The 21,110-nt window shown below is 38.1% G+C and overlaps 1 protein-coding gene across 3 annotated transcripts in view; it reads right to left on the bottom strand.

Moving 5' to 3' along the window:
- Positions 1-5,963: 5,963 nt before the first annotated feature.
- LOC106880847 (DET1 homolog) overlaps positions 5,964-21,110 on the bottom strand; it is a 136,257-nt gene continuing 121,110 nt past the window's right edge. For all 3 annotated transcript variants that reach the window (XM_014930980.3, XM_014930981.3, XM_089363802.1), the window contains one exon: positions 5,964-11,782. In XM_014930980.3, the coding sequence (XP_014786466.1) occupies positions 11,584-11,782 (199 nt within the window). In that variant the 3' untranslated portion in view covers positions 5,964-11,583. The remainder of the gene's footprint in view (positions 11,783-21,110) is intronic.

The raw sequence follows: 21,110 nt of genomic DNA, 5'->3' as shown, positions 1-21,110 counted from the left end.
GCTATCTGTTGGAGCTTCAGCATTTTTAGCTGCTATTTCTGAACTTCGGTATGTGGTGAAGCAACCTGTTGCTGATCCCTTAATTTTGTTTATATATATATATATATATATGAGAGAGAGAAGAGTGAGAGAGGTAGAGAGAGAGTATCCACAGTTAATATCTAAAAAAAGAATGTCCAGTGACTACAGAATATACATCTGACCTCAAACAATTTGTTACCATGACAATAGAGATGAACAAGGACATTGGTGCACAGTACAATAAAATGACTGTTGGGAATTTTATTCTTTGTAAGCACAAGTATTAGTGACAGTGTGACATATCACGACAAAACAAACATTTGATATTCCATTGTATTTTGCTGTTTTCTTTCCTTTGTAGTCGATTTGTTTTTTTTCTAACCTTATAAAAAAAGAATTTAATGTTAAAATATTTAAGTTTAGAATTATACTAGACTACCCGTGACCCTCTGGGTCATCACATGTAAACGGCTCCTTTCCCCAGAAAAAGAAAGATTTAGCTGCTATTTCTTGCACGCCATGCTACCACATAACAGGTATTTTGGGTCCTTTATTGCAAAAAGCTGTTATGTGGTAGTAGGGCATGCTAGAAAGAGCAGCCAAATCTTTGGAGATGAGATATGTTGAATGCACTTGAAGAAACCAATGGAGAAAAAATTATTTCATACTGAGGTTACAAACGGGTCTTTTATACAGCAAATGACCAGGAAATCTGCCAAACTTTTCCAAATTCCCATTTCCAGCAGCAAATCTGTTTTGATAAACCTCATCAGTACAGGGAAGAAGGTGTAGAATTTACAGACCCTGAAATTTCAAAACCTTTAAGAGAAGTATGCATCAGCCCAGGTAATTAATTCACCATGGCAAGTTTATGTTTTGGTTGCTACTTGGAGATCTGATGAAACAAAATGGAGTAGATTTCTTTAAAAACTCAACTGTTTTATTGCGCTTCACATTTACTCAATTCCTTGTTAAAGACATGATCTGGTCCATGATATACCAATATCCCTTAAACATAGAATGCTACAGCAAAATTGGTCTATTATTTAATCAAATTGGCAAAAGACCACATGCAGTTTACTAAACTGTTGGGAGGCAGGTGCAATCTTTATAAATTTATTCAAGTTGTTATTGTTGGTACAAACGATGTGTTAGGGTTTTAATGAGCCAAAGATGAATTTACCAATGAAAATAATCTTAAAATGTACCCAAGTCACACGTGAAGGAATAGAAGCAGTCATCTCCCTTACATCTTTTGGTACCGCAGAATCTTAAGGCTGCCGACAAATTATACATCGTTTCAAATTGATTAAAATGTTATATCGAGAATTATGTTCATCTTAATAATAGGCCAAAAGTTGTACGATATCCAAAAGGTACAGCAGATTTGAAAATATGGACAATAGTAGCCTAGTGAGAAACAGTGCCTGTCTACAGAAAATATAATGGTTACTAGCTGGGCCTGTACTGTCAAAAATGACGTCTAATTGTAGTATTTTATATATAAATATGGATGGTAAATCAAATTAATACACTTGTCAATGTTATCTAGTGGTTGTCTCTTGTGATGTGACATCGTTCATCGTTTGTTACTGAAAGAACGCTGGTTCACACATACATTCACATAATTCCTTTGTACATGCAGACACATACACTTACATAGAGTTGAAACGCTGTTTGATTTTTCTTTTCAGCATTGAATGTTCACCACCCTACAACCAAGTTTGCCATCATCCCTTCCTTTCTCGTTCATACGTTGCGACAGAGAAATACACAAGAGTATTATTATACTAGAAGATTCTAAAATTTGTTTAATGTCTTGAGAACATACACCAAAACTGCATCCCATAATCTCAGCCCTGACTCAGTAATTGTGTTCTTCTGCTCCATTTGTTTGCTGTCATCATTTTAGAGAACACTTCTAAGTATGTTGCTGGATAATGTTTGTGAATGGCAATACCGAGTTGTAAACATGGGGTCAGATGACTGGAATATTAACCATATAAAAGTATGTTACGTACTTTGTGGGGCTTTGCCGTTCCTATTTTGTTGGCTAGTAGAATAGTTGATAGGGAGTTGTTTCTAATAAGTAACTGAGTGAGTTTATTGTCTTAAAACTTTTTATCAAATGGCTGAATATTAATTCTGAGATCTTAAGGTTATATTTGCTTTTAACGTACCTGATGAGTGGTGTCTGATCAAAGGAGTTTTTACAGTTTCTGGGGTCCTGCTGAAAAGAAAGAATCCCTTGAAGAAGTCAAAACTTCATTACTACTACTACTCAGGTGAATGATGTATAGCTATGTTTATCAATTACAAACATTGGTGAAAGGCGGTGAGCTGGCAGAAACGTTAGCACGCCGGGCGAAATGCTTAGCGGTATTTCGTCTGCCGCTACGTTCTGAGTTCAAATTCCGCCGAGGTCGACTTTGCCTTTCATCCTTTCGGAGTCGATTAAATAAGTACCAGTTACGCACTCGGGTCGATATAATCGACTTAATCCGTTTGTCTGTCCTCGTTTGTCCCCTCTGTGTGTAGCCCCTTGTGGGCAATAAAGAAATAACAAACATTGGTGAAAGTCCATAGTTAAAACCTATAGGTGGACGGTGTACCTAGAATTAAACTCTTCACCACCAAAAAAATGTTAGAAATATTTAAGCACTGGTGATGGTGATGCAAGAAATATCCAGTGCATTCAGTAAAGTGGTTGGTATGATGAAGAGAATCCTGCCATAGAAACCAAACCAAAAACAAACTATGGAACCTGGTGAGGCCTCTGATCTTGCCGGCACCTGTCAAACTGTCCAACCCACACCAGCTTGGAAAACGGACGTTAAATGATGACAATGATCTAATGGAACTGACAAAACAAGTATGTATTTAGGAGTTCTGCTATTTGGATGACAGATTGGTTTTGCATCCACTGGTTGCTGATCGAGATGACATCAATCTATATAAACTGGAGTAAACCAATCCTCTTGACCTGCTTAAAATGTTGCGATTGTCTGAAGAGTTGCGGAAGTCAGGTGAGACTTAAGTACTGGCAAACACTCCACATATTGTTCCCTATGTCAGCACTCACAAACATTTTAAACAAAACTGGCAGAGAGCCATAACTATATAAAGTTGTTTGATGTCAGTTATAAATTTGCGATTTGGTTTGGTTTGGTCTTGCTATAAATGTAGCAACACAGACTGTTTTCAGAAAGTATGGAAGTCTACAAGAAGTACTTCAACAAAAAAATATATATATAAAAAAAAAAAAAGAAAAACCAAACAATATAATTATCCACAGACAAAATGGATGCATCATTGTTTGCGGAAATCTTAAACAGTGGCAAGCCTCCTACGGAAGGAGAAAGGGGAAAAAGAAAGACAATTGAATTACTATCAGTTAACAAGGTCAACTATTTGGGATAGATTTATTGTAGTACAATAACTCCTGGCTGCTGACTTCAACAATGGATTTAGTGAATATAATAAACTACCAGACACAAAAAGATCCCAAAGTTTAAAACCAATATGAACGTAAATTTATGAGAAATGGATGACAGATAATAAGAGTATAATTTTGGAGTTATTTGGTTGAAGAATTCTTGAATTCTGGCATTTTGAGTCCAGAACTCCCAGCTCCACAAACCCACAATCTAACTGTATGACAGAGAAAGCTATTGTAATTTTGAAATCACTGCTAATTAAAGCAGATGGGCCAAATCTTGACTCGTTAGACTAAATATCTTGGTTGGAACATATACCTTTTCCTGTAGTTTAGTAGAAGAACCACAACTGCTTTGCCAGTAATCTCCAGTTGAACTGGTTTATATGAGGGCACAGACAACAGCAGCAAGTTATGGTTAGGCTAAAATGTATTATGAGAGGTCAGCTAAAGAGATATTCTCATTAAAGAGATAGGAAACTGTGAATGACAGCTGTTAGGTACAAGGACAATGTGAATAAGAGTTCATGAGAAACGGTCAGAAAATGTTACTGCCAAAACAAAGTATTTCTGCATGTTGGAGGATGCAGCAGTACTTGTATCCAATAGCAGACAGTTATATTGAGATTACCAAAGTTCCTGATTTTGGCTAATTTTAATACAAATGAGTGAGTTAATAAACACCAATTTATCTGCTACTCAAATGGTCAGACAAAAGACAAGATCTGGACATCTAATCTACTTACTGTTGAAATGGTAACATGCAGTGGAAGGGATAAGAAGTAGAAACAGTAAAGTAATTATAAAGAACTGTCTTTTCTGGAAATGGTGTTTCACAAACATTGGTATCTGATAATGTCTGTGAATTTTATGATAATGACTTGCATAGGACAGTTTCAAGCATATTCACCAAGTTCTCTTAATGCATATTTGAGTCTTTGAGTTTCGTGCTTTTGAATTATCTGGCATTCCTTTATATTGGAAGATTTCTTTGTCCATCTGTTTCGATTGGCAAACAAATACGAAGCCAATAACATTGAGCAACAGCAGTTTGGTATTGACACAGAAGAAATGATGAACCATAAAAAGCTATATTTATGTTTAACAAGGATACACCAACTAATACAGATTAAATAAATGACACAAATATTGATGATTGTGAACAGAATGAAGGATCCGTCCCTCAAGCCTTGAATGATATTCTAGATTCTGATGATGAAGGTTGTGGTTTGACAACTGCTTCAGGAACAAATATAGTGAATGGTTCACCAACTGTGAAGAAGAATCTGTTAATATCAGTTGGGATTTCATAACTTGGCACATCTTTGCTGAATTCCAATTGTTCAAATGAAGAACTGCAACGTTCATAAATTCTGCCTTTCTGCTACTGAATTCATTAGCTTCAATGCCAAAGTTTCTGATACATAAAGTCAAAGGTTCTGTAGACAGAAATAATTTCTTTGTAAGAATTCAAAATAAATCCTCCTCGTGGCATTCACTGGTGCATCATCATCACCATCATTTAATGTCCATTTTCTATGCTGCCATGGGTTGGATGGTAAGGTCAGGAACAGCACCAGGCTCCATCATCTGTTTTGGCATAGTCTCTACAGCTGAATGCCCTTCCTTATGTCAAAAACTTTAGAGAGTACACTGGGTGCTTTTTACATGGCACCCACACTGTAGTTAAAGGTAATCGGTAATGGATTACAGCTAAACTGTTAATCTGTATACTTCACATGATGCCTACCCAAAGCCAAGGATTGATAAATTATAAACAACCCAGCCACATGCTGTGTCATTTCTACCCTAGACCGAAAAATAACTTGGTATCTGATAATCAAACCCATAGAATATCTTTATATTGGTTTTTAAGGTTCACGGAGGACTTTGGTAATTCCGTTCACATCTGTTTGGTATTGCTCATGGTGTTGCCTATTTTCAAAGATTTATGGATCGGCCCACTGATAAATACCATCCAGACCAGTGTTTCTCAGACATTTTTTTTAACAATCACCTCTTTCTTTAACTCACACTTTTTTCAAGACCCCCACCCCACATTTTTAATGTTAGTACATGGAATTCTAGCTCAGAATAATTTAGTTCCAGGTACTCATTTGATGTGGTTGACTATTTACCTCAAACATACTAATATATCCTTCAATAATCCAATACTATAAACACAGGGGATACACATTCAGCTTTGCTTTTTTGCTTATTTACATTCTGAATTCCATTATTATTGTTGTGGCTAACATGCAGTCTACCATACTCTTACTTTTGTAGCTGTGTGGTAAGAAGTTTGCTTCCCAACCACATGGTCCTGGGTTCAGTCCCATCGCATGAAATATTGAGCTAGTGTCTTCTATGGCTCTGGGTAGACTAAAGCTTTGTGAGTGGACATGGTAGACAGGGTAAGTATTCCAGCATGGGCTCTTTTCCACTAAACAGAAAAGATTGTGGTCAGAATACACTCTACAACAAGGACTCTACAACAAGGACAGTCTAATGGGAGAATATCTTTTATTGTTAGGATTTTAAATAAAATTTTATTTAAGATAACAACTTCCCAATCACATGGTTCTGGGTTCAGCCCATTGCATGGCACACTGGGCAAATGTCTTCTACTACAGCTCTGGGCTGTCCAAAGTCTTGTGAGTGGATTTGGTAGCTGGAAACTGAAAGAAACTTGTCATATGTACATACACACACACACACACACACACACACATATATATATATGATTAAACAACAGCTGCTCTCTGACAAGTTTATGGCTGATCCTGTGGTAGTGGAGACCTCCAGTGTTCTTGACTCTTGAGGTGAGGTGGGGGTGAAGATGGCTATCTGCAAGTGCGGTGGGGGGAGGGGGAAAAGTTAGAGTGGCTGTTCCAGCACATCTCCCTTCTCCCTCACCATCCTCTGGGGAAATACCTTTTCCATTTTGTCTGCTGGGATCACGGGAGGGGGGGGGGGGGAGACTGACAGATCATTAAAATTTTTTTTTTTTTTTTTTGCTGTGAGGAAGAGGAGAGATATGATAATTCATGTAGGGTCCTTCATCATTATTCCAAAAACCTTCAACTTTTACGTCTGTAGTTGTAAACATCATCAAAATTACCCTAAATGAGAGGCAATTTGCTATAAATCACAGTAAGACAGGACACTTTTCTTAAGCATCTAAAAGTAGCTTTATGTTCAGTTCTACAACGAATGCTTTCAAAGCAATTCTCTTTGTAATTGAATAATAATAAAAATCTGGCCATTTCTGACAATTTAATGTTAGTTCATAACAGGAGTGCCACCTAAACGATGCAAAATATCCACAGAATATATAGTAAGCTTTTATCTTTTATCTGTTTCACTCAACTTTATTAGTTTCACTATGGCCATGCTGGAGCACTGCCTTGATGAATTTTTAGTCGAATGAATCAACTGTTAGTCTCGTTTGCCAAACTGCTAGGTTACAGGGATGTAAACACACCAACACCGGTTGTCAAGTGGTAGTGGGGGACTAACACACACACACACACATGATGGGCTTCTTTCTGTTTTCGTCAACCAAATCCATTCACAATGCTTTAGTAGACCCGAGGCTATAGTAGAAGACAGTTGCCCAAGGTGTCACACAATGGAACTGAACCTGGAACCATGTGGTTGGGAAGCAAGCTTCTTACCACAGAGCCACATTGTGCATTGAGCCAAGGACGACACAATGTCGCAAGTGCACAGATTTCTGAGGATGGAACAGAGAGGGGGAGAAGGAGGGGCGAGAGAGAGAGAGAGAGAGAGAGAGAGAGAGAGAGAGAGAGAGAGAGAGAGGGGGAGAAACAAAATCCATTATTTTAGAGTAGGAAAATCAAGTGAAACCATTTTCAAATTCAAATATTTCTATATTTCTATTTACAAAAGGAGTGGATATGGAACAACAGCATGGCCATGAACATGATGACAATGATGATGATGATGATAGTATGTGATGCTGAGACTGATGTTGATGTGATTGGTAGTAATGTGTATGTGTGTGTGGACAGCAGTGAGTGTGTGTGTGTGTGTGTGTGTGTGTGTATCTTGGTGTATCAGTCTGTACTGATGCATGTTAGTGTGTTAGTACACTTCTGTATCTGTTAATGTGTATGTGTTGAAGTGTGGTGGTGGTGTGAATACTAAAATGCATATGTAAGTGTACATGCATGCGTGTGTGTGTGTGTGTGTTTGTCGGTGTCTGTATATTGAAGTGTTAAGGAAAAAAAAAAAAAACCTGAAACAAACTTTTCAAAGAAAAGGAAAAGGAAAGAAAAATAACAAAAAATTTTTTTTCTTAGTTTCATATTTTAGATAAAAACATACACGCACCACCAAAAAAAAAAAAATAATAAAATAAAGAGAACAAACAAAAAAGAAATATAATTTTTTTTTTGTTTTAAAAAATGGAAATAAAAAAAATGTTTAGAAAGTTGAGAAGAGTGGAGTCGGGGGGGGGGCGTCGTCTCCCCACCCCACCCCACCCCTACAAATATTGAATGTTTGACAGTTTTGTTATTTACCTCACACAGTTAATTCTTGTGAAAGAAACCCAAAATTCTGAAGCAAAATTTAGAACAGCGGTTCTCAACCGTGGCTCACAGGGCCGCATGTGATCCTTGACCATCCTTTCGCAAACCCCCACCCCCACCCCACGCCTCCCGACAGTCTTCTCTCTATAAATGTAATAAAATTAAATTTTCTTCCATTTAGTTGTGTTTTACTTTTGTTGGAGTGGCCCCCTAAAAACAAATCTAGGTTGGGATCTGGTCTGGATATTAAAAACGTTGAGAACTACTGATTTAGAAGGTTTAAAAAAAAAAAAAAAAGTGTTGATTAGGGTATGTTAGGGGCAGGTGTAGGGTGTTGCAGGGACCAATGCTATTTTTAACCTTCCCTACCCCTCAACCCTCCAAATATTTTAAGAATGTTTAATGTGTAACAGATATCAAAAATGAGATTACAGATGACATACCATAAAAACATGAGTGACAAACTAACAAACAAACAAACAATATAACATTGTGATTTTCTCCCTTCTGTCTGTGGTTGATGGTCACATGTTTTTGTTCTGCTGTGTAGGTGGTCACACATCTATGTGTGTATGTGTGTGTTCACGTGTATGTGTGTGTGTGTGTTCACTCACATGTGTGATATGTCTGTCTACTGTTTACATTTGGTCAGCAGGCTGCTCCCCTCCCCCACTCATCTCTCCTCTATCTCTCTCGCTACAATTTTTACTCCATCCATGAAGATCTTCCTCACACTATCTCTCTCTTACACCCTCTCTCTTTCTCTATTAACCCCTCTGAACATTCACATACAAACACACACTCCACATTCAATCGTCTAACACATGACGATATGATGCCAAGTTTGGTGTAATTTAACCCCTTAGCATTTAAACTGGCCATATCCAATCAAAATATTCTATATTTTATCCCCAAACAGGCCAGATCTGGCCTCTCACACTTACCCTACAATATCATTCTAAAAATCATGTTGCTGAAATCTCAAAGCTACAAGGTAATGCAGGACAAATTCATATCAAATGTGAATAAATAAGCATTACATTTGACTGAGTAATCTGCATGCTAAAAGATTAAGGAGTGCTCTTACAACTAGGAGTTCAAGCCTTGTTGATATTAGGTTTGAGACCATGAAAGTGGGTGGCTCAGTGGTTAGAATACTCAACTCACAATCACAAGCTTGTGAGTTTGATTCCTAGCAGTGCCTTGTGCCTTTGATTAAGATGCTTTATTCCACATTGCTCTGGTCCACTCTAGCTGGCAAAAACGAGTAGTACCTGTAATTCAAAGGGCCAACCTTGTCACATTCTGTATCACAACTGAATATCCCTGAGAACTATGTTAAGGGTACACGTGTCTGTGGAGTGCTCAGCCACTTGCATGTTAATTTCATGAGCAGGCTATTCCCTTGTTCAGATTAACTGGAACACTGACTGTCATGACTGACAAAGTGCAAAAAAAAAAAAAAAACCTGTTTGTGATCCTTTTTTTTTTACCCTCCACCCCGTGATTAGTCAACCACGATTTTGTACTGTCTCGTATTTTCCATGGATAATATTTTCAGAGTCTTCTGTGATTGATTAGGATGAGGGAGTGAAGGAAAGAAGGCATGTGTTACCAGAACAGATTCTTGATGTGAAATACTCGTGCCAGAATGGGTTTCTGCTAGAGGTACCCAAGGACCAGGTGATAGCATTGTAAAGCCAAGGACCAGGTGATGGCATTGTAAAGCCAAGGACCAAGTGATGGCATTGTAATGATGGATTAAGTCTAAAAGAAGTAGACAAGTGTTCTGTCATTGAGGATGAAGCATTTAGATTAAGAGGTAACCTGGCTTAGAGCAAGTGATTAATTAAACTCAGATTAGCCAATGTCTGATAGACCTATGAGATCAACGACATTCCACTTGTGACCATCCAGTCTTTTATTCAGACAGTGAGCTAAGATTGCATTATCTAATGTAACAAAATATGTGATTTGAGGGTGATTTGGCTGATATTTTTGGTAGGTTGTATGACTAATAGCTTTTATATGATGAGCTGAGATAATGGCTAATTACTCAGCTCGTTAGAAGGTTGGAAGGTGGTGTGTTGCATATCAATACATTTGCTGATTCAGTTATTTCACCCAACTACAACATAGGTAATGGTCTGCACAGTGAGAAGTTAAAATGGCAGTGGACTAGCATCCAACCCAGGGGAAATAGATAGATAGAGAGAGAGGGAGAGAAAGAGAGATTTATCATTCATCACATTAACACTCTCGCCAAGTGGTCTAATGTTGGTTTATGTGCCATAGTAAAAAGAATATAAGAAAGAGCTAAGAGAAATAACTCAAACAAATGAAAAGTATGAATTTGGGTACATACGTTAAAGGGTGAGATACAAAATATTCCTGACCAAAAGTTTTTGGGAAAGTTAAAAAATGAAAAAAGCAGATAAAAGAAATTCTAGCAACAATTCTTAGCTCAGAAACTGCAGGGGAGATAGTTATGTGCCAATGAGATACAAACAGTCTAATGCTTCGTTTTCTCAGTCAAGGGGGACAACTATGGGTACATTGGCCTTATTAATCCTCTTCAGATTAGTATAGTCTACTCAAATGTACTTTGATAAAAGATTTTACATAAAAAAAAAAATAGTTACAAATAATTTTTAACCAGTATCATTTATATGATCTAAATAAAAACAAAACCAAATGAGCTGGAATAGGAGTCAGCTAATAGGACACTGGAATTACAAAACTGTAATACTGAGTTAAGATATTTCAAGTTTTAGCTGCAGTTGTAAAAGAACATGAAAACTCTGTGTGTGGATGGGTGGGTAATAACAGGGAATAATAAAAGCATTAAATTTACTGCTTCCAATGGAGGAGGAAAGAAGGAGAGGGAAGAGGAACATGGTTTTGGTGACACACATATATACATCCTAAGTGTTTGGAGAAAGAGAGAGAACATGGAAAAATTTGAAGGCATACTCACACACACACACACACACACACACACACACACACACACACACACACACACACACAGATGAAAGGGTAGTTTAGCACTGAAAGTTAGTTTCAGTTAAAGTATTAGAACAAGGTTAGATGTTGAGAAAAATATTATATATCACATCAAGTTAAAATGATTCATTACAAGTGGCCACATATTCCACTCACCATGAGCTTTTCTACATTTGAAAAGCTCATAGCAAGATACATACTGACCTTTAATGAATTATTTGAAATTAAGTTATACAATATTATAAATATGTGTGCATGACATAATATGCATGTAAAGTGCATACCATTTAATATACACACAATATGAGTGTATGCTATTTATTTTCAATATAACAAGTATCTGTTGTGTTATGTCCATGTAATGCAATGTGTATATGTGTATTGAGTAAAATGTCAAAATGTGTTTGTATAAAACCATGTATGGAGAGAGCTAGATATAAATTGTCATTAAACAGAGAAGGATGAAAAATGGTGAGGAGCAGAAGAGGAGGACAAGGAGGGAGTAACAGATGGAAGACGGTGACAGGATAGAGGGAGACAGAGGGGCATGATAGGGGTCGCAACCTAATCAGCTTCGTAGGCTATATGCCGGACGTGAAAATTGACCACATATTCAGCATTTGTTCTTTGGATACTAATGGCAAATGGCTCATAAGGATGAAAGGTGAAAGCAACCAGACGGCGGGCAGTGGGTGGCGGGTTGCGGCCTTGGAGTCCAGCATAGATCTTGAATTTCAGAAGTCCAGAGTCTCGGGCGTAGAACCTGTTTGGAGAAGGAAATTAGAATAAGACAAATGTAAATGAAATAAATACAACACACACAAATAATTTTCCAGAAATTTAAAAAAAAAAAAAAAAGAAAAAACCATCGTTAACCATTCTCTGTTTTGCGAAAAAGACTCCATCTTTAGGGTATCAATATTAGCATTATCAATAAGACAGTGAGCTGGCAGAATCATTAGCATGCCGAGCAAAATACTTAGTGGCATTCCGACTGTCTTCATGTTCTGAGCTCAAATTCCATTGAGGCTGACCTGGCCTTTTATCCCTTATGGGTCAATAAAATAAGGATCATTGTAATTGACTTAACCCCTACCCTATCAAATTGCTGGCATTGTACTAAAATCTGAAACTAATATCAGCAGCATCTGCAAAGGATTTTGACTTTATTTCAAATCAATTTTTCCCCCCTGCATAAAGGAGCTGATAAATTGTATTTATTTATATTCTGCCATTTGGAACAGATACCCTACAATCCAGGCTGCCAACCACATGAGTATGCACACACTGAAATATGTCACCTAAGACTGAAGTAATCCATTCATTCAGCTGTGATGACAACAAATTGAATAATTTGACATTTAAGATATTTCACTTGAGCAGAAGTGTGTGTGTGTGTGTGTGTGTGTGTGTGTATAAATTAAAAACGTAAAATTAAAACAGAACACAAAGGATTCTGCGGTACACGTGTTTCAAGCTTTATAGTCGTTGCATCATTATATGGGTATATGATAGATAGACAGGATGGTATAAAGCTATCTTCAGCCGCAAATATATTCTTTCCCAAGCATTATATCACAAAGAAGAAGTCACCAAGAAAAAAAGTAAAAGACAGAGAAACAGGAGAGAGAAAAAGTGGGAGTCCACTTGGTATTATCCATTGTAATATCCATTGTAATATGTTTATCCTTTAAGTTGATACATTGACATAAAAGTTCATCGGTTTTCCGAAATCTGTCTACATTGTGCCACAATACCCTGAATTGTGTTCTCTACCATCTCTGAAAGCTCCCTCCTCCATCACATTAACAGAAGGTCACATGCTTTGAGGGGACAGATTATGGTTGATTAAACCAGGTCCTTTCACTGGTCCTTATTCTATTGAGAACTCCCCCCCCCCACCTAACAGGCAGAAAAGCAAAGACTGTCACCAATAAGATTTGATCTTGGACTGTAGAGAAAGTTAACTAAATATGACAAAGGCATTTTTGACCACAGTCCACCAATTCCACCATTAACCACCCTATTGATTTCGTAATTAGTGAAGAAGTAGTGGCTGTGTGGTAAGTAACTTGCTTACCAACCACATGGTACCGGGTTCATTCCCACTGCGTGGCACCTTGGGCAAGTGTCTTCTACTATAGCCTCGGGCAATAGTAGAAGACTTGTGAGTAGATTTGGTAGACGGAAACTGAAAGAAGCCTGTCGTATATATGTATATTTATGTATGTGTGTGTATATGTTTGTCCCCCCAGCATCGCTTGACAACTAATGGTGGTGTGTTTATGCCCCCGTAACTTAGCGGTTCGGCAAAAGAGACCGATAGAATAAGTACTAGGCTTACAAAGAATAAGTCCTGGGGTCGATTTACTCGACTAAAGGCGGTGCCCCAGCATGGCCGCAGTCAAACGACTGAAACAAGTAAAAGAGTAAAGAGTAAGTCTTGATAAGGTTACTGATGACGATGACGATGGTAAGAAGAGTGGAGAAGCAGGCAACTGGATGAAAATTCAAAGAGAAGCAAAGGATATGAGGTGGTGGTCATATAAAAGCAAGACAAGAAAGATGGTGGTGGTGGTGGTGGTAGAAGGGTTAATGAGGATGACAACAGCAGAGCTGATTGGATGTACGCTGAGATTAGGGAAATGATATTTTATTACAATGGCTTATTATTATTATATTAAGAAATCAATAACAAGTTCAAATAACAAGAGCAGAGACGATGACGACGATGATGACGGTGATGGTAGAAGGAATAATAGTGACAATGATTGTGATAATAATGGCGGTGACAGAGATGCTGATGATGATGATGGCAGCTATGAAAATCAAGCACAAACAGTGATGTGTATGTATGTGGTTTATAATGTATGAGTGTGTGTGTGTGTGTGTGTGTGTGTGTGTATGTGTATAAGTGTATGGTCATGTGAATACTAAGTGTGTGTGTGAATGCAGTCTGTCCATTCATCCATTTGCCCATCTGTCTGTCAGACAAAACATTATCACATGCTGTATGTGGGACACTCCTGCATTAGATAATGTAGTTCTCTGTACAAGACAGGAGGATGATGGTTGTAATGCTTTTGGTCAGGACTGGCCTGGGGGCTAAGCAACAACATAATAGAGGGTGGTGGTGGTGGTGATGATGGTAGAAGTCACAAGGAAAGAAAATGTATTGAAATTTCATTTTTATAGACGAACCTTTTCAGTGGAGGAACAAGAGGCCAAGTCAGCTCTGAAGTGATTTGAACTTGAATCAGATTGAGGTATAACAAATTACTATATTGTGCTCACCATTCAACTAGTTTCACCATCTATCACTCCTAGAATTCCAGTGAGTCCTTACAGAGATGCAAGGTCACAAATTCTTAAAGTTGGCGTGAACAATACAATATATTAACCCCTCAAGCATTCAAATTATTCTATCAAACGTAGTACTAGCTCGTTCGCATTGTTTTAAATTAATCATGCATTGTCTTGTTGCTTAGAGAGGGAAATCTCATACAAGCAGCACCCTCTGGTTCCAATCTTCCATGTAAACATGTTCAGCCACGGGGGAAATATTACCTTGTTTGGAAATGGGTGAGAGTTGGTAACATGAAGGGTATCACAGCTGGAGAATTCGGCCTCAACAAGTTCCCTCCAATACATATAAGCATGAAAAAGTGGACGTTAAAATGATGAAACGCATATACAAACACACTTGTGTGTGTGTGTGTGTGTGTGTAGACAGGTATCAGGTAAGAAGGTAACATACAAACAGCAGCAAGAGACCTTTGGACAGTGTTAGGTGAGTGTCACAGATATTGTATCATAATAGGTAAGGCTGATTGATAGGTTGTCAAGTCTCAAATAAATTAATGTGATAAGCTGGGTGGGGTAGGTTAAAAGGGAGAGTGTATGACAGAAAGAGATAAAGGGAGCGAGAAAGAAAGGCAAAATTTACCTGTCAACGTAAGTGAAGTATAAAATATACAGGTAAGAGAGAAAGAGAACTATGTTCTATAAGTAGATATATATATGTATGTGAAGTACGTATATTTGTACATATATATATATGTGTGTATGTGTGAAGACATTTTTAAACTATCACATGCACTTACTTAACAGGATATCAATTTCTTCATAAAAATACATAAATATATATATATATGTATATATATATATATATATATATATATATATATATATATATAGTTTAAATTGACAGAAAACAAAAGACGAAGACAGGTCAGGGAACAGCAAGCGGGTGTATTAGTTTGACACTTGGGAAGAATAGAAAAGTCTATGACATTTTGAGGCTATGTTTTACAATAGAAAGGATTGAGAGGGAAAAGATGTGTAGGGATTAACTGTTCAACATGATGAAATGACCCAATATATATATATATATATATATATATATATATATATATATATATAAGACTGAGTTTTTGTGTGTGTGTGTGATGCACATGTGCACATATGTTCCTTATGAATTTGAAAACTGAGTTGCCTATTTTGATGTATGAGGTTTCAAAAGATGCAGTAATCTTTCGGCTACCAAATAAAGTTTTTTTTTTTGCACAACAACTCTTTTTTACTACAAAAATAACCTTGAAAATGAGGTCTGGTTGCACAATTTTGAGGTCTTTAGCTAAAGGAAGTAACTCTGCCTGAACAATTTTTATGTCTTAGATAGAGCATGTTCATCATTGTTCATCAGAAAATGACCAAAACCATGTTTATAAAGAAGAGTTGCTTGCTTCTCACTCTTTGTGTGCTGATTCTGCCCATAAGACAGGAACAAATAATACAATGTGGCTGTAGGTCAAAACACCCCGGCAATGCCGGGGTACATTGCTAGTATATATATATATATATATATATACATACACACACACATGTAAAGATATATACACACACACATGTCCACATACACAGTTGATAATCCCCTTTATGATTCCTCAGTTTCTCACTCTGTGCCACCATCTTTCAGAAATATCATGTGAAAGAATGATGGCATCAGAAGATGGAGATGACTGGTGATAAGCAGAGCTTGAGAAGACCCACTCATCATGGTGAAACATATTATGTGAAGTAGCTAGGTTTCTCCTCCACAGCAAGAAACCTGTTCCTATACTCTTTCTCTCATAGTTTAACCTCTCAACACTTTGCACAGTCATTTTGCTCTCTAGTATAGTCCGACTCTGTTGAGGAGGATCTTAGCCTGGCCACTTACATGGTGACCTTATTAACACTCGAGTCACGAAAAAAAAAAAGCAAAAAAAAAGCACTTGGTATATTCTGCAAAGTGGCTGGTGTTTGGAAGGACATCCAGCCACAGAAACTTTGCCCAGCAGACTTTGAGCACCGTGCAATCCTCTCGTTTGTTAGATTCTACTGAACTGTCCAATCCGTGCCAACATGGAAGATGAATGTTGACCGATGTTAATAATATATATGAAAATCCAAGGCAGTGAGTTGGTAGAATTGGTAGCATGCTGGGCAAAATGCTTAATAGCATTTCGGTCTGTCTTTATGTTCTGAGTTCAAATACTGCTGAAGTCAACTTTGACTTTCAGTTTTTTTTTGGGGGGGGGGGGGGGGGTTAATAAAATAGGTACTAGTTGAACAATGGGGTTGATCTGATTGACTTAGTCCTCTTACCCAAAATTGCTGGCCCTGTGCCAAAATTTGAAACTGATAAAATATACAAAAATCTAAACAAATTTGGAAACCAAAATAATGTGTAATAAAAACAATTTATTTTCTTACTGAGTTTTCAATCAAAAGCCCCTTTTCAAAGAGAAGTAGAGCTCAGTAGCATATGGAGAAGGAGATTCAGACATCTTTTACCATTCATATTGAAGCCTGGCGGTCAAACGCAGCAGTTCAAAAGATATGCTACTAACCAGGTAGATGGTCAGAGTATCTCTTTCTTTTCCATTTTCTGTTGAAGTTGAGTGCTTTAGTAATGGAGATAGAGGAAGTTTCCAGTTGATTTCTCCTCTGACCGATTGGCAAGAAGAACTTTCTCGCTGCTTGCTTATTACAGCCACAGCCACTCTAACTTTGATCCATTTCACTCAGCCGCTGGGCTTTAACATGTGTGGCCATCTACTTCATACATCACTCAATCGTCAATATAAAAGCTACCCTTTCTTCTCTTTGAAAAGGATCTTTTCATAAAAAAATACACAAAAACAAACAAAAATATATCAAACAAATTATTTTGATGGTGAAGACAAAGCAGTTTGGTTTCATCATCATCATCATCATCATCATCATCATCAGCACCATCATCATTTTGAAAGTTCACTTTTTCATGCTTCAAGTAGTAGTAGTAGTAGTAGTAGTAGTAGTAGTAGTAGTAGTAATAATAATCCGTTCTACTATAGGCACAAGGGCCTGAAATTTCTTTTTGTAAGGGGAGGACTAGTTGATTACATTGACCCCAGTGTTTCACTGGTACTTAATTTATCAACCCCGAAAGGATGAAAGGCAAAGTTGATCTCGGAGGAATTTGAACTCAGAAATGTAGCAACAGGCGAAATATCGCTAAGCATTTTGCCCGGCATGCTAACGATTCTTATTTCTTTATTGCCCACAAGGGGCTAAACATAGAGGGGACAAATAAGGAGAAAGGGATTAAATCGATTACATCAACTCCAGTGCATAACTGGTACTTAATTTATCAACCCTGAAAGGATAAAAGGCAGAGGAGAATGAGAAGATTGAAGGGGTGAGGAGGATAAGAGGGAGAATGAGGATGAGAAAGAGGGGGAGAATGAGGAGAATGAGAAGACGGAAGGAGGATGAGGTGGAAGAGGAGGAAGATGATGAAGGGGAGACCACCACTACCACCTCATGTTCCGTCCATACATCTTCCATCTTACAATTAAGATTCACCACTATAACCACCACAAGCTGCCCCTAAACAAAAAACGCCACTATCAGATGCTCACAGTTCATAACCAAAGACACATGGTGGGCCTTCTACAGCAAACACTGATGTGGCAGGAGAGTAGAAGTGGTGGCAAGGTGGTTGGCAGGGGGGGCTTCACCGTTAACAACTGTTCCAACCATTATACAAACAATATAGATTGAAACACACACACGCATACGCATACACACAAACAACCATATATATAAACGCATATAGAGATGTATAGCCATACGTGCACTCACATGCACAGCCACAAATGCATAGCTATACATGCATACAAACACACATACACATGCACTAACTTACTTTTAAAGCGCATACACGAGGCCACATAAAACACACCACATGGTCAAGTACCCCTCCAACACACACACACACAGATGCGTGCGTGCGCGTGGCAGAGTGCCAAGGCACCATGCTGTATACACTGTCATCAGATAAAAATAAAAATACATTATCCTAACGAACTGAACGGTAGAAATAATGAGGAGAAAGAGGTGGAGCCAGAGGGGAGAAACAATGGTGGTCGGAGGGTGGCTTTAATAAATCATGAAGGCGGTGGGGGTGTGGAAACAGTGTAGATTGAGAAAGAAAGATAGAGATAAGAGTATGTGTTTATGAGAGAGAGAGAGAGAGAGAGAGAGAGAGAGATGGAGAGAGAGAGAGAGAGAGAGAGAGAAAGAGATAATAAATGAAGCGCATTGAAAGACAGATACATACATATATACATATAGCGTGTATGTGTATATTAAACACATACATACATATATAGCCAATCTTTCTACACATGCATTGCAATCACAATTACACGTGTATGTATTTATGAATATACATACATACATACACACATACATATTCTTCTTATACACACGTTCTTCTTACATGTATACACACACACACATTCTCACACAATATACATGTATGTATGTGTGTTTGTGTGTGTGCATGCATGTACATGCAATATATATATATATATATATATGTATGTATGTGTGTGTGTGTGTGTGTGTGTGTGTGCATGTGTGTAAAGAAATAATACCTGTAGATATATATATGCAGAGTCTATCTAAACATGAACACACACATGCATGCACACACACAGACACACAGGGTAACAAGGAATGATTAAAAGAAGAACGGGGAAGGGGGAACGCTGTGTGAAGAGGGGGGTGGAAAGAATGGCAGAACAGCCAGATAAGAGACAGAGTGTGCTGGGGGGTGGGGTGGGTCGGAAGAAGGGGGATAGCTGTAAAGATGATGATGGGGGTGGTGTTGGTGATGGTATATGTATGGCAAGTGACAGTGGTGTTAATGAGAAGGTGGTGGTGGTGATGGTGGTGTGTGTGTGTGTGTGTGTGTATGTGGGTGTGATGGGTGGTTACGGAGAGGGGGTCCCAGGTCAGTCTTGATTGAGCAGACTTATGACTAAAAACATTCCAACTGTAAGCATCTCATCTTTTATGTATATATATTAGAACCAAATTGGCCAAGTAGTCTTTCCTCTTTCTTAAGCAGAAGAGGAGTGTGATCGGAGGTGTGTGTCCTTGTTGCAATTTCTAGCAGGTCAAAAGTTCACACTGATCAGCAGTCCTCACCTAGGGATCTCTTTGCTTCTTATTTTACTTGGGTGCCCTCTGCCCCCATAACCTTTCAATATTTAAAAAAAAATCCTATTTCATTTTTAATAATATCATTAAGAATTGCATAAAAAAAGGTCATTAAAATATTTTGCATATTGTAGAAGTATAATCAGTTTATTGCACATAAATTTTTAACAAAATTTAACGGACCCACAACGGTCATACAGACCCTGATTGAGACCCACTGATGTAGATGGTCTCTATTGGTTTGGGATGCTCCCTTCTGAAGAAAAAGGGGTGGGAGTGGTGAGTCTAAAGCAGTGATTCTCAACCAGGATTCATATGACCCCTGAAGGTTCATATAAGATTTTTGGGGTCCACATGATAAAATAGTAAATTGGGGATCCTGAAAAAATTTTGCTTTAGATGTATGTATTGGTATTTATTGCAAGAAAAAAGCTAGGTTTCTTTCTCTAACATTTTATATCGTTCAACCAACACAAAGTTAATGTGTGTGTGTGTGTGGGGGGGAGTAATTTTGAAAGAAGTTTCTACAAAACTAGTTTTTAAACGTGTGTGTGTGTGTGTGTGAAAGTATGATGTGTGGATAAGAAAATGAGGATATGAGAATGAATGGGCTTAAAATGTATGCGCACACACGTGTGGATGAGTGTGTACACTTTCATTTAAAGTTCCCATTTACAACTTCTCTCCCCCCCCCCCCGCCAAACAGCATTTATCTTGTGACAACCTCATCATGTATAACCCCCACCACCGCTGCTTCATCTGACCAATCATACAATAGCATGTGTTCACAAACTGGCTGCAGGAAACTAACTACCAACCAATCAATGATATTTTTAGCCATTACAATGTTTCTGTCTGATGGCATGCATGCTGGGCTAACAAGACAGAGTTACCCCTTCCACACACACACAAACATAGCCCCCCACCACCACCACCAACACACTGCTTCTTTAGTTTCTTGATCAATTTAACAACCCCCATCTTACTCACCACCACTGCCACATCATGAAACCCCACCCATAAGCACACATTACCATATACCCCCACCCCTCACCGCCACCAATCAGCACCTACACTAAATCTTTCAGCCCTTCATCATCACACAACATTGTACTGCCCTACCTTACAGACCCTAACCTACATTACAGAATCCTTTCCCTGACACACCCTCATATCTTCCTCTTACCCTGTAACCCACAAATACCTAGCCCCTACACTCTACAGTGAACTGGTACTCCATTGGTTATGAAAACAAGGGTTCCAGCTGATCTGATCAATGGAACAACTTGCTCATGGAATTAACTTGCAAGTGGCTGAGCACACCACAGATATGCATACTCTTAACATAGTTCTCGAAGAGAAATTGTGTGACACAGAATGTGACAAGTTTGGACCTCTGAATTACAGGTACAGCTCAGTTTTACCAGCTGAGTTGACTGGAGCAGCATGAAATAAAGTGTCTTGCTCAAGGACACAACATGCCACCAGATATTGAACTCATTACCTCATGACCATGAGCCTAACCACTAACCACAAAGCCACATGCCTTCACCACA

The sequence above is a fragment of the Octopus bimaculoides genome, chromosome 15, assembly GCF_046866305.1.
Source record: "Octopus bimaculoides isolate indiv1 chromosome 15, ASM4686630v1, whole genome shotgun sequence".
In the NCBI taxonomy this organism is placed as follows: Eukaryota; Metazoa; Mollusca; class Cephalopoda; order Octopoda; family Octopodidae; genus Octopus; species Octopus bimaculoides.
The sequence above is the reverse complement of the archived record's forward strand: the minus strand, read 5'-3'. Positions and strand labels throughout refer to the sequence as shown.